This window comes from Rhopalosiphum maidis, chromosome 2, assembly GCF_003676215.2.
Source record: "Rhopalosiphum maidis isolate BTI-1 chromosome 2, ASM367621v3, whole genome shotgun sequence".
NCBI classification, from domain to species: domain Eukaryota; kingdom Metazoa; phylum Arthropoda; class Insecta; order Hemiptera; family Aphididae; genus Rhopalosiphum; species Rhopalosiphum maidis.
In genome coordinates, this window is record NC_040878.1 from 12,238,783 (window position 1) to 12,251,406 (window position 12,624).

General features: G+C 27.5%; 1 protein-coding gene across 1 annotated transcript; it reads left to right on the top strand.

Moving 5' to 3' along the window:
- Positions 1-1,131: 1,131 nt before the first annotated feature.
- LOC113550908 (casein kinase I-like) lies at positions 1,132-5,084 on the top strand. Its single transcript, XM_026952864.1, has 6 exons — positions 1,132-1,240; positions 1,366-1,470; positions 2,322-2,491; positions 3,239-3,491; positions 4,686-4,853; positions 4,933-5,084. Exons 1-6 carry the CDS (start codon positions 1,132-1,134, stop codon positions 5,082-5,084), a joined length of 957 nt encoding a protein of 318 aa, XP_026808665.1.
- The last annotated feature ends 7,540 nt before the right edge of the window (positions 5,085-12,624 follow it).

The window sequence follows — 12,624 nt, forward strand, 5'->3', positions numbered from 1 at the left end:
GGTATATTATATAAATATAGTAGAGTCGCGATAACTCGAAGTTGAAGAGTAATAAAAATTTGTTTTGAGATATGGATTATACGAGATATTTAACCAACTCGAATTTGTATTCATTTATGTATAATTTATAATTCTAGGGGAATAAAAAAAAGATTTGAGTTGTCAAGTTTTTCGAGTTATCGTGGTTCGAGATCGCGACTCGACTGTATAATCTATATTGACTAGATATATTGGGTGTCTTTTATGGTTAAACAATCATTATTTCAAAATGTATTAACGTTTTTGAAAATATTTTTTTTACATAATTTCCAGTCAAAATAAACAACATTAAAAATAAGTGAAATATTGTTGGAGTATTTTGGTGCATAACAATTAAAATTCCGATGAATATTTTATGAGATAAGTATTTAAAGTTTTGATAATCGGAGTTATAGGCAAACATTTTTTGGGATATCCCCATACCACTCCACTCCTCGTCACCGCCAACTTATATTTTAAATACTTATCTCATTAAATACTTCAAAAAATACTCTGCTTTAGAATATAAAATCAAAAACTCTTAAGAAATTATAATTATAAAAAATATTAAAAATATTACAATGTTGTTTTATTTTGACTGGAAATTATGTAAGAAAAATATTTTCAAAAATGTTAATAAATTTTGAAATAATGAGTGTTCAACGATAAAAAAATCACCCTGTATATAAATATATAGACTACATTATTAAATATATTATTAAAAATACTTGAGAATACCAAGTAAAAGTTTTTTCAAAATAAAAACAAAAATTTAAGCGATCAAAGGAGTCTCGTTTTCTTTGTTTGAAAAGTTAAACATAAAATTAAATATTTGTGTACCGTTACGATGACTACGTTACGTATATTTTATTTTTTAACTGATATTTTGTTACAAAGGTATGCGCATAAAACAATATCAATAAAAAAAATTATGAGCCTAATCTGTACGCAAACAATACGTGCAGTCTCGGTAAAAAATATTTCAAATGTATAAATACCGTTGTCATAGTATGCAATGTGATTATAATAATTTTACGATGAAAAATATACTCGTACGAACATCAAATTAATGAAAACTACTTCATTATTGTCCTCAGACAGCAAAAAACAACAATGGACACTGATGATAATTTTTTAGTACTCGACGGAGGTTTACAGGGTAAATTCGTGTCCAGCATTAAGAATATAATCGGAAGTGGTAAATTTGGAACCGTCCTCAGAGGTTAGTAAACATAAGCCCCTACCATGGCCCTAGGTATGGGGTAGACTGGTGTTATTGGTTGGCATAACATGCGTTACAACTCAAAACTACGTTTAATAAAAATATATAACTGTATTCTACAACAGGAAGAAATTTGTACACGTTCGAAGAAATTGCCGTCAAAATTGAACCCATTACCTCTGTGCATATAACTAAAGAAAAACAATTCTATAAGATGCTCAAAGGCAATAGTAAATTTATATTTTATTCCATATCGTTTTATTATGTATAACATTTTATAATAATGATAAAGTGTACATTAAGTGTAGGCTTAAATTGTAACAAATTTAAATGGTCTAATATAAATTGGTAATTTAGACAAAATATTTTGAAAAATCAAAAGCAAATAATTTTAAAACAGTTGGTTTAATTATTTCCAAAAACGTAATATATTGATGGTATCTTCCTTCATATGGCATTTAATAATTCTCGCATTATCGTGTGAGCGAAAACAATAATTATTCTAATTATCGATAACAAGAATAATAATTTATAAAACTTTAAGTTATCAAAAGTTGAGAGACGAAAGTAATCTAACGTTTATACAATATATACCTAACCTATTTATACTATTTACCGTATGTAGTATACCTATTATATTTTAACAAGTTAAATAAACGAATTGTAACTTTCAATTGTATAAAACTAATAGATTTGTACTGAGTTTAATAATTTTTAAGTTCCAAACTTGAATCGAGTATCGCAGGCATATCTATTACTATTACGTATAGATAGGTACTATTACGCAGGTACGTAAACAAGCACAAAGTTGCAAGTGAAACGATGGGAGTTGTATAATAATTAAAGCTATTTATAGTGTACAAACTTACGGTTATCTTGGATTGTATATACTCTCGTGAAAAATCAAATTTGAATTTTATTTGAGTTCTTGTTGGTACGTGTTTTAGTTCTATCGCCATAATCTCAATAATTCCTTACATTATAATAATTGTAACGATTGTATTTTTTATATTCGATTAATATGAGTAGATGTATACGACTTTTAATTTGTGTGTATAATATTATTATTGCACGGTTTCAGTGAACGATCACGCAATTGAAGGGTTACTCGACATCTACTATTCTGGAAATATCGGAGTGAAATACGTGGCCATGGCTATGGAGTTGTTGGGTCCGTCGTTGAAAGAGCTTTTTACGCTTGGCGGAAACAAAATGTCACTAAAGACTGTCCTGATGATCGCTAATCAAATGGTGGATACATACGTAATATACACTAACGGACGATGGCATTTACAAACGCCATCTACATATTATATTACAATATTATAATTAAACGCATAAATTCGGAATTTAGATCGGAATTTAGATCGGGTGTATAATTATCTTCAAAAACATATTATGCTGCTGTCGTCGTCATCGTCGTCGTCGTCTATTGCCCAATATAAATCATATTATACCGATTGACGATTATCATTACTACGCTATGCATTTAATTATATTTAAGGTCGAACGAAATAAAATATAATATAAACCGACAAATTTTTCGATACGCATATATATGTATTCAAAAGAAATTTTACCGTATAATTTGGTGCCCGTATATATAATTGCTGCGCGTATAGACTGATTAGACTGACTAATAATTTTCATTGAATGTGTAACAGAGCTGGCTAGAATGAAGGCCTCTAATTATAATGCATCTGTAGCTGTATATTCATTATACGCCAACGTTGACACCTATGCAAATACGCATTCGAATCGATTGAATTCCGCGTACAAAATTGTCTATTTTTTCGATAGTAGCCAAATTGTTTTTTTTATGGATTTTAAATACCTATACAAATGGTATTTATTGTATATTTATTTATGTGCACTGACGGTGAAAGTATTTCGACCACTGACATCACCCGCGAATTTAATGAAATGTTTCATCGTATAATCTATTCATCGTATACATATTCATTATATAATTTACAAACATTTGCAATTGTTTTACAGCTAACAAGAATCGAATACGTTCACCACTGCAAGCTAATTCACAGAGACCTTAAACCTGAAAACATATTAATAGGACGACCGAGACAGACGTTGCCGTTCAAGGAGTCGGCAGAGGACACAATATACTTAATCGACTTTGGAATGGCCAAAACGTATATTGACAAAACCACTAAAAATCACATACGGTATAACACGGAAGTCGGCATTTTTGGAACATACCAGTTCATGAGCGCTAACGGTAATTTGGGTATAGGTAAGAAGTGTCACGTGGGTAGATATATAGCTATAACATAATGTAATAACTCCTAGTAATTAAAATTTCAACCATATCCGTTTAATATAATTATTAAAATTTACATTATTTAGTTACTAATACGAGTTATTCTTTCTTTATAATTTCAACACATTATATACAATTCAATATTATATTGTATACATTTTTAATTCGTGGGTCTTCTTAAATAAACGAATAAAAGTAAATGTATAGCAAAACCAATCATTTCCTACCATAATACATTTCAAAATAAACTTTTACCTTACGATTCAAACATTTTTTTATTAAGTGTCTATAATTTTTATAAATGGGCATTATTAACCAATAAACAAATTAAATAATTAATAAAGAACTTAACTTAATGATTTATTTAGAAATAATAAAACTTTGCCCAAAACCAAAACGGATCGTATTTTTCATTAACAAGTAATTTATTGAAAACATTGAAAAACAATTTTGAAATCGATTGAATTTTGAATGAATGAAAATAATATTCAGTTTCAAAAATACAACAAATTGTAAAATTTTACAGTTTTTAAAAGATATCAACAAGTTTTTAAAACAAACTCCTTGATCATTTTTGCAATATTTTACATTTTTAATACCATTTCTATGTACTAAGAAAAACTTAATTTTATTTAATTAATTAATAAATTAAGTGAAATAAAATTAAAATTAAAACTAATAAAAACAATTTTATTTTAACACATTTTCACACCTGTATTATTAGCCAATAGGATATTAAAATTATAATACCTTGGTAAACAGTATTGACACTTATCAATAACCCTCCAGAATATAATGGTTGATTCTTATTATAAAATACATTAATATATTTTTTTTTATTTAAGTAATTTTAATTTTTAGATATCTTAAAACTATAATACCATTATAGTTTAAAAATGGCATATTTAACATTTCTTTATACGAGAATAAGACATAATTTAATTATTCTGCATTTCTGCAATAGGTACAATTTAATATTTTTATTAATACTTTTTTATAAATTATGGTAAAAAAGAGGCAATTGAGTCATACATGGTTATATTTTAAATTAGTACTACTAAATACTAACTTTTCAATATCTATCAACATTGTGTACCTATGCCTATATATATATATATAGGTATATATTATAATGATATGTATATGTTTATTATATACCGTGAATAGAACAAAGTCGTAGAGACGACTTAGAATCTCTTGGATACGTTCTACTGTACTTGATCAACGGCACGTTACCTTGGATGAAATACTTTGAAGAAGACAATATCAATATCTACAGCTGTGGAGATATGAAAAAAAAAATTAAAACGAAAACTCTTTGCGCTGATTTGCCAGGTAAACATAAATAATAATTTCATATGAATATTTTAGAACAATGTGATGACTGATCAATCTTTTTTTCTTTTATCTATAGAAGAGTTTGCTAAATATTTTGACTACGTAAAAAAGTTAGAATTCATCGAAACTCCCGACTACGATGGATTGATAGATTTGTTTCAATCCGTTTACAAACGCGAAAAATTTCCTGATGACAATTTGTTCGACTGGTCGACTGCACTCGTATAGCATAACATAATAAATACATCGTACATAACAACAATACAAAGTCACATAGTGGCAATTTATCTTAACGAGGTTCATATAGATATTTATTAAATATAAAATAAACTTTTGATTTTGTCCTGATTATGAACTAAGCATATATATATATATATATATAATTGTATTACTATTATTGTAGAACAACGGCTACTCGTGTGAACAGAAATACAGTAATATATAAACAACTAAAACAAAAATCTATACTGGCAAACATACACCACACAAAATGATTAGGTATTTCAAATAATATTCGTCATATTGCTAAGTGCGATTATATTTTACATCACAAACACGTGAACAAACAATTGAATGTCATTATAACATCAATGTCGTCCTTATTAATAATATACCTACAGTGCTCTAATTAAACGAAATTTAGATATTGTATATAGTATATAGAATATATAGGTACTATTGTAATAACGACTGGACCATGAGAACCAATTTCTACAAACAATCGATCGTTTTAATCAGACAATGTGTTCATCTCGTCGGCGATTGAATCATGAATTTATCGTATTAGCTTACCGTTCTTGAGAATTACCTACACTACCAGAGCATTTGTAATGTCTAGTACTCTAGTATATATAGTTATAGGCGTTATAGTACGCCACGGACTTACGAGGAGCTACTCAGCTTCGTTTGATTCAACTCCACAATCTGCACCCAACTCGAAATGATCATACATAATAATTATGTTGTACTTAAAAATATGAAATCGAAATTAAAATTATTGGTACACGTTTGAATATTATGCAATAATTAGTTTTTTTGCAAAAATATAGAATTAATCTTTTTTTTTATCATAATATTGTCCACTAAGAAAATCAATGAAACCTGATAATTTAATCACACTGTACATGCATATAAATATATATTATATTAACCATAAACACAGAATTCACTATCCTTTTAGATTTTTATGATATATTTACATACAATATGGTAGTTTATACCTAATAAAAATATACTATGCATTTCTATTGCGTTACCCTGTACCACTGCGAAAACCGACGAAAATATAGAAATAAAGACGCATGTACAATATAATATGTATATTATATATAACAGCACTCCTTTATATTATGTTTATCATTTCTTTTATACGTTTTGTTTTATTTTTTATTTACCATTCTTTGTGTAATATTTCTGTAGTATACGCGTCTGCATAAAAACATTCGTCGCGTCTTATTTATATTGGTACTGTCGGAATATATTGTTCGATGCAAACCACAAAACAGCTCACCTGATCGTTTGATATTTATGCTTATAATAATATCCGTATACCTACAGATAATAAATGTATAAACAAAAACGATAATATATATAAATATAATGTATATATAGACAGGCTGAGAGAACGAGATACGCACATGAGATGAAAACTGACAGACGTTTGAGAAATATTGTTTAATATTTATCGAAATATATCGAAGAACGATTCGAACGTCTCGTATATTTTCTTGGAAACCAAATTAATAGGTATAACTATAACAGCTATTTATATAACACATATACCTATATAAATAATAAAGTATACTTACATATTATAAGCGCGTGAAGAAGCAGCAATATGGTATACATTGACTGAACATTATCAGACGACGGACAGTTATTGTTTAAAAGTCCTTCTAAAATAAATTATAAAACTAAATTTGTTAATTAGTGATCATAAATTAAATTCTTTGACGGTCTAGGTAATTTGGAAAAAATTTCGATGACCAGAAAAAATTTAAATATTAGTTTATAGTTGTTGTTTTGTCGTTGATTATTAATTTTAACAGCAAAAACAACTATAATTTAATAGTTAAATTGTCTTAAAAAAGATATTTAGTGGATATGCAAGCAAATAAGTGAGCAGAGATAGGGCCATTTATTATTACTAACCAATAGATTGAACATTTGAAAGAGAAAAATGCGTTCAGGTTGGTTACACAGATACGCGTTGTTATGATGCTATAAAGAAAATCACACCATCGCTACCTGTGTTTTTGTCGTTTTTTACTTTTATATCTCGTCTAAATATTTCAAAAACATGCAATATCAATTAAATTGTTTTTAATCTATCATTTGTATTTTTTTAGACAAACCTTAACCTTAGGCTTAGAAAAAATCAAATTTATTTTACTTACAAACCCACCAAACAAGTATTAACGAGGCCCACAAATACCATGTGGCCACTGGTCTGCACTATCATTATCCATTGATCAGAACAAAATATAATATCCAAATAGTTCAGTTAAAAAAATACAATGTATATACTTAATACCTAAATTATGATACAGACAAGAAATTAATTGATTAAAGTACTAAATAAGCCATATAATTACTTAAAAATAGGTAATATGTATTAAAACATTAAGTACTATAAATTATAAATTATACACTAATACAGTAATAGTAGTAATACACTATATATAATTATCAGTACAGTATATGTATTATCTATAATACATTTAAATATTATTAATACTAGCGACGGCGCTCGACTGTTTACTATTTATGATACATGTATCATTACATATGATGGCAACATTATAATTTTTTTATTTACTTTATTATATTAAATGTTAACACTATCAGTATAAATTATATACGGTATGTATATTATAGGTAAGTAAAAAAAAATTATCTTACATGTTTGATTAATTATTTAATATTTTTCCCTTTTTTTGTTCCATCATATTGCTTTGCTGGTAAATTATTTCAGTATATCTCTCCATTTTGGTAACTGGGTGTTTCCAATCTTCTTAAAAGAGTCTCCTTTATAGCTTCCTATTACTCTACTAGTATATCTGAAACCTGCAGGTTCTTTTGTCTATTCCAATTTCCAAGCCATAAGAAATAAGCCCATAATCACCTCCTTTAACGCATTCTTAGAACCTATACAGTGTCCCGTGAGGATTTACCCATTACAATATCTCCCGAAATAATGGAGATATCATGATTTTTATTTTTTAATAAGTTTCACAGGGACAAGAACTACAAATATTTCACATTTTAATTTATTTTAATGTTTTGATAAAAAAGTTAAAAAATATATTTTTTTATTTAATTATTTTCAAAAAAGTTGAAGATAGGCATTTGTAGAGTTTATTTTTCTGAAAATATTGACTTTTCAACATTTTAATTTCTTTAATCTCCTGATTTTTAATATTTTTTCTAGTTTCGAGAAAATTGTGAATTACACTGAAAACGTTCGCCAACCGTACGAGCACGCGTGCCACATCTTTGATACATTGATACCACTATATCGTATTAATAATTCGTAGTCTATTTCGAAATTAGAAAAAATATTAAAAATTAGGAGATTAATGAAATTAAAATGTTGAAAAGACAATATTTTCAGAAAAATAAACTCTACAAAATGGCTATCTTCAATTTTTTTGATCATAATTAAATAAAAAAATATATTTTTTAACTTTTTTACCAAACCATTAAAATAAATTAAAATGTGAAATATTTGTAATTCTTGTCCCTGTGAAACTTATTAAAAAATCAAAGTCATGATATCTCCATCATTTCAGGAGATATCGCAATGAGTAAATCTTCACGGGACACCCTATATATACTCCTTGAACAACCTGTATTTTTATCGGTCAGTAAATGTAAGTTGTGGCCCGTTTTACTTACATTAATTACCTCTGGCAAAAATCGTTTTTGTTTATGAAGCAAAACGTACTTTCGCCTTCAAATATAATACTCAATACATATTGTCATTATTGTTTACAATTAAAATAGACTGTCGAAAATTGTAGAGATGTACAACGAACACGTGTTAATTCGCCGATAACCATTCTATGCGATTAAGTTGGTTATTTGTAATTTATTTAAAATGAACATAATGAGAAGTGAATTATACAATACAATGAAAAGCGAAAAAAGTAAAGTATTAAAATTGATTGGCAGTCATAAATTCTGTTTTCGTAAAGTTTTTCAAATGATATTGAAATCGTAAGTGTTTTACAAATTGAATAGTCTTAATTTTGTAATAAAAAATTTTAACCAACATTATAATTAACTATTATCAAAAAATATTTTTAATAGGCAAAAACTTAGTAATAGTATAAAACAAAAATAAGTTAACAATATGTTTGATAGACCATCAACAATTTTAAATTCTCAACTGAAAAATATTATATTGAAAATATAACTTTTAGATATGTTTTATTAATAAAAAGAAATATCCATAATGCTTAATCTTCAAAGCTACCCAAATTGCCTACTAATTTTTATATTTTTAGAGACACCTTTAATAAGTGTATCTTTCAAAAACTATTCTTTTACAGGTGTTATCTTAAGTTTTGAATTGTATATTCTATATCTTTACCACGTAATAACTGCTGTTTGGTGTTTCTATTCTAATAAATAAACTAAGATAAGTTATGTTTAATGCATTCGGAATATTATTATAATTTATTATTAGTTTATTACAATATTGTTATGTGATGACACGGCGTCCTGGGTAGGCTATTTCGCTGCACGTTCACTGTCTTGGTTCTATATTTTATTTTCAGAAGCTTATAAATCATAATCATTATCAATTATTTATATACAATATGAATAACATATTATTATGAACGTCAGATATAGTATACAAGACATGGCAAAATGGGCCAATTTAGTGTTTGCAAGTAATTCAACTGTGAAACGATTGGATTCAAGCGACTGTAGCGACATTCACTGCACATCTTGCACGTTACTCGACATGTCTGTGTGTTGTATAGGATAAAAATTTATAATAAAAAGGAGTAAAATAGATAAACACTCTACTGTTTACAGTAAGTGTCGAGTGAACTTTGTAACTGGAGAGTATATCACAGTAATATATGGTGCGTTAAATTAGAACTCAATAATAAATCATTAAACACGAAAAACGATTCTTAGCGAAATCGGCCAGTAAGTGTGTTTATAACTATAAAATATAGTATAAGTATATTTTATAATAATATATATTTATATTTATAGTACAGTTATTCATTAAACTATTGATAATAATACAGTAAGTTGAATTAATGTTTACCGAAAATATTGTATTTGAAAATATCATTGTGTATAAAATATAATAATATATATACAGTAAGTGTCAAGTTATCATAAATAATATTTTTGAATTATAACAAAACCGATTTTTTTCCCAATATTATTGAGAAAATAAGTACTGAGAATTTTTAGCCATAAAAGATGTTATTAGTGTTAAAATGCGAAGCATTTTTTTCGTTATAAATCTTGTATACATTCACAAAAATTAAAAACAAACTACACATCGTTATAAAATCAATACTTTCATCGCCTTGCTCCATAATTTGATATATACTCTACGCCACCAAACTGAATACGCCGCCAATAATATTGGCCGTCTCACAAAAGCTCTTGAATGGCGTAATGACTGTATAATGTCCTGTTGGTGAGGGGGAGGTGGTAATATCTATAATTTACCTGCAGAGACACCGCTTAACCTGAACACAGGCTTGAGTCTTGACTCTTGAGGTATAGCCGGTATAGGATGAGTGCCTTCAGATAAATTTTGCTGAAACATCGCCACAGCACAAACCGCAAAATACGAATATAATATAATATCATACGACAATAGTGAACAATATTTTTGAGCTTGGAGCAAGACAAAACATTTAGAAACCTACTCCTTACAGTTCAGCTTGTGATTTTTTTTTTACAGCGAAAATACGGTATAGGTACTGTTATATTTTATAGTTTTGTGTTTTTAACATTCATCAAACACCCGCCCATTTCAGATGGGAGATAATTGCCTCGAAAACACCTCCAGCAACCCGTGCTGATATACTTGTCGTGGCGTTGACGGCAAGGACGGATACATAATATTATTATAATATTATTCCGACGGCGTCGGGAACCGAATCGTGTGACGGTGTGCGCGAGCGCACGCGTGTGTGTATATGCACATACACAGGTATATGTAGGGGACCACCACCGCACGCCCCGCCCCTACAACTAAAAGCTATCCGAATCAAACAAACCGACACGAACGCGCAGAAACACGTCATAAATATATACAAAACGTACAGTCGAATAAGTCGTCGTCGCCTCCGCCGCCGCGCCCGTAACCATGGCGAAAAGTTATTTGCACAAATCCATATTTGTACCAACGCCGCATCGTCGTTTACTCACACACATCATATAATATGATTTTATGTACACAATATTTACCTATAGCAATATTTCTGTCGTTATTTTTTTTTTTATGTCACTCGTTTTGCACGGCGGCATTCGATTACCTACCGATTGAAAACCTCTTATTACACGCGTTTAGGATATAGATTAAGATTAACGTAGGTATTATTTTTTCGTCCGACAACTGATATTTATTGTATCATAATAATAATATGATATCACTGCTCCTAAAACACAGCAATAATAAAATATATATAATAAAAAAAGTCAATAATTCACGCCTCATCGCGATTATAGTTCGATACATAAGTACGTCTATGTACCTATGTTACAATAGATAATAATTAGGTAGGTACCTACTTCATAGACAATTTTTTGTTCCACTGTTGAACAAAATGTAATCGAAAAGATATTTTATTATATAATATATATTCATTAAATCTTAATAAATTTAAACTTTCTCACAATTAGTCTACTAGACTGAAGATTATGAAAATGTAAACAAACTAATTTGTTTTACAACTTTTAGTTATTATAGTTTTATTTAGTATTAGTTATAAAATAGTATCCTAAAAAACTATATTAATAATGTATATTATATTTATATTTTAATAATATAAATATTAATATAATACATTTTTCATACTTTTAGTACATGTGTAGATAAATTAATGCTTTTTTATTAATTATTTGTTAATTCACCACTTTGTCTATTATTGTTATATTTTACTTTTGTAAATTTTAAATGTTGAAATTAAAAGTCATCATTTTATAACACAAGTTTAACTTTTTTGTGATGTTACAATATACTAGATATATCATTTTTTAATGTAAGTTAAAAATGTACTTATTAACTGAATATTTTTTGTTTATTTTGTTGCAAAATAAATACATACTACTATTATTATTATTAAATTAATAAATATATGTATTGGATCAATTAAATTCATTAGTGTATAATTCTATTTTTATAACAACTAATTTTGGATTTTAATATACCTAAGCATAAAAATAACTTATATAAATACAACTTTATATAAATTTCCATAAAAAATATCAATCTAATTGAAAAGACATTAATTTCAAATAATTAAATTATCTCTACAATTACACTACTTCTCTGAGGTATATGGTAAACTATAGAGTACCACATACTCAATTCATCATTAAGACTTTGTACCATGGTATATCAAAAACTTAACTTACCAGACATTAACCAAAATACTTCCAAAACTTCTGTAAATAGGGTCTATAAAAGTAGTTATCTACCAATTTTGTAAATGATTAGATTATGGTTGGAAATATTATAGTTGTTGTAATATTTACATAATAGGACAATAAAAACAATATTTGG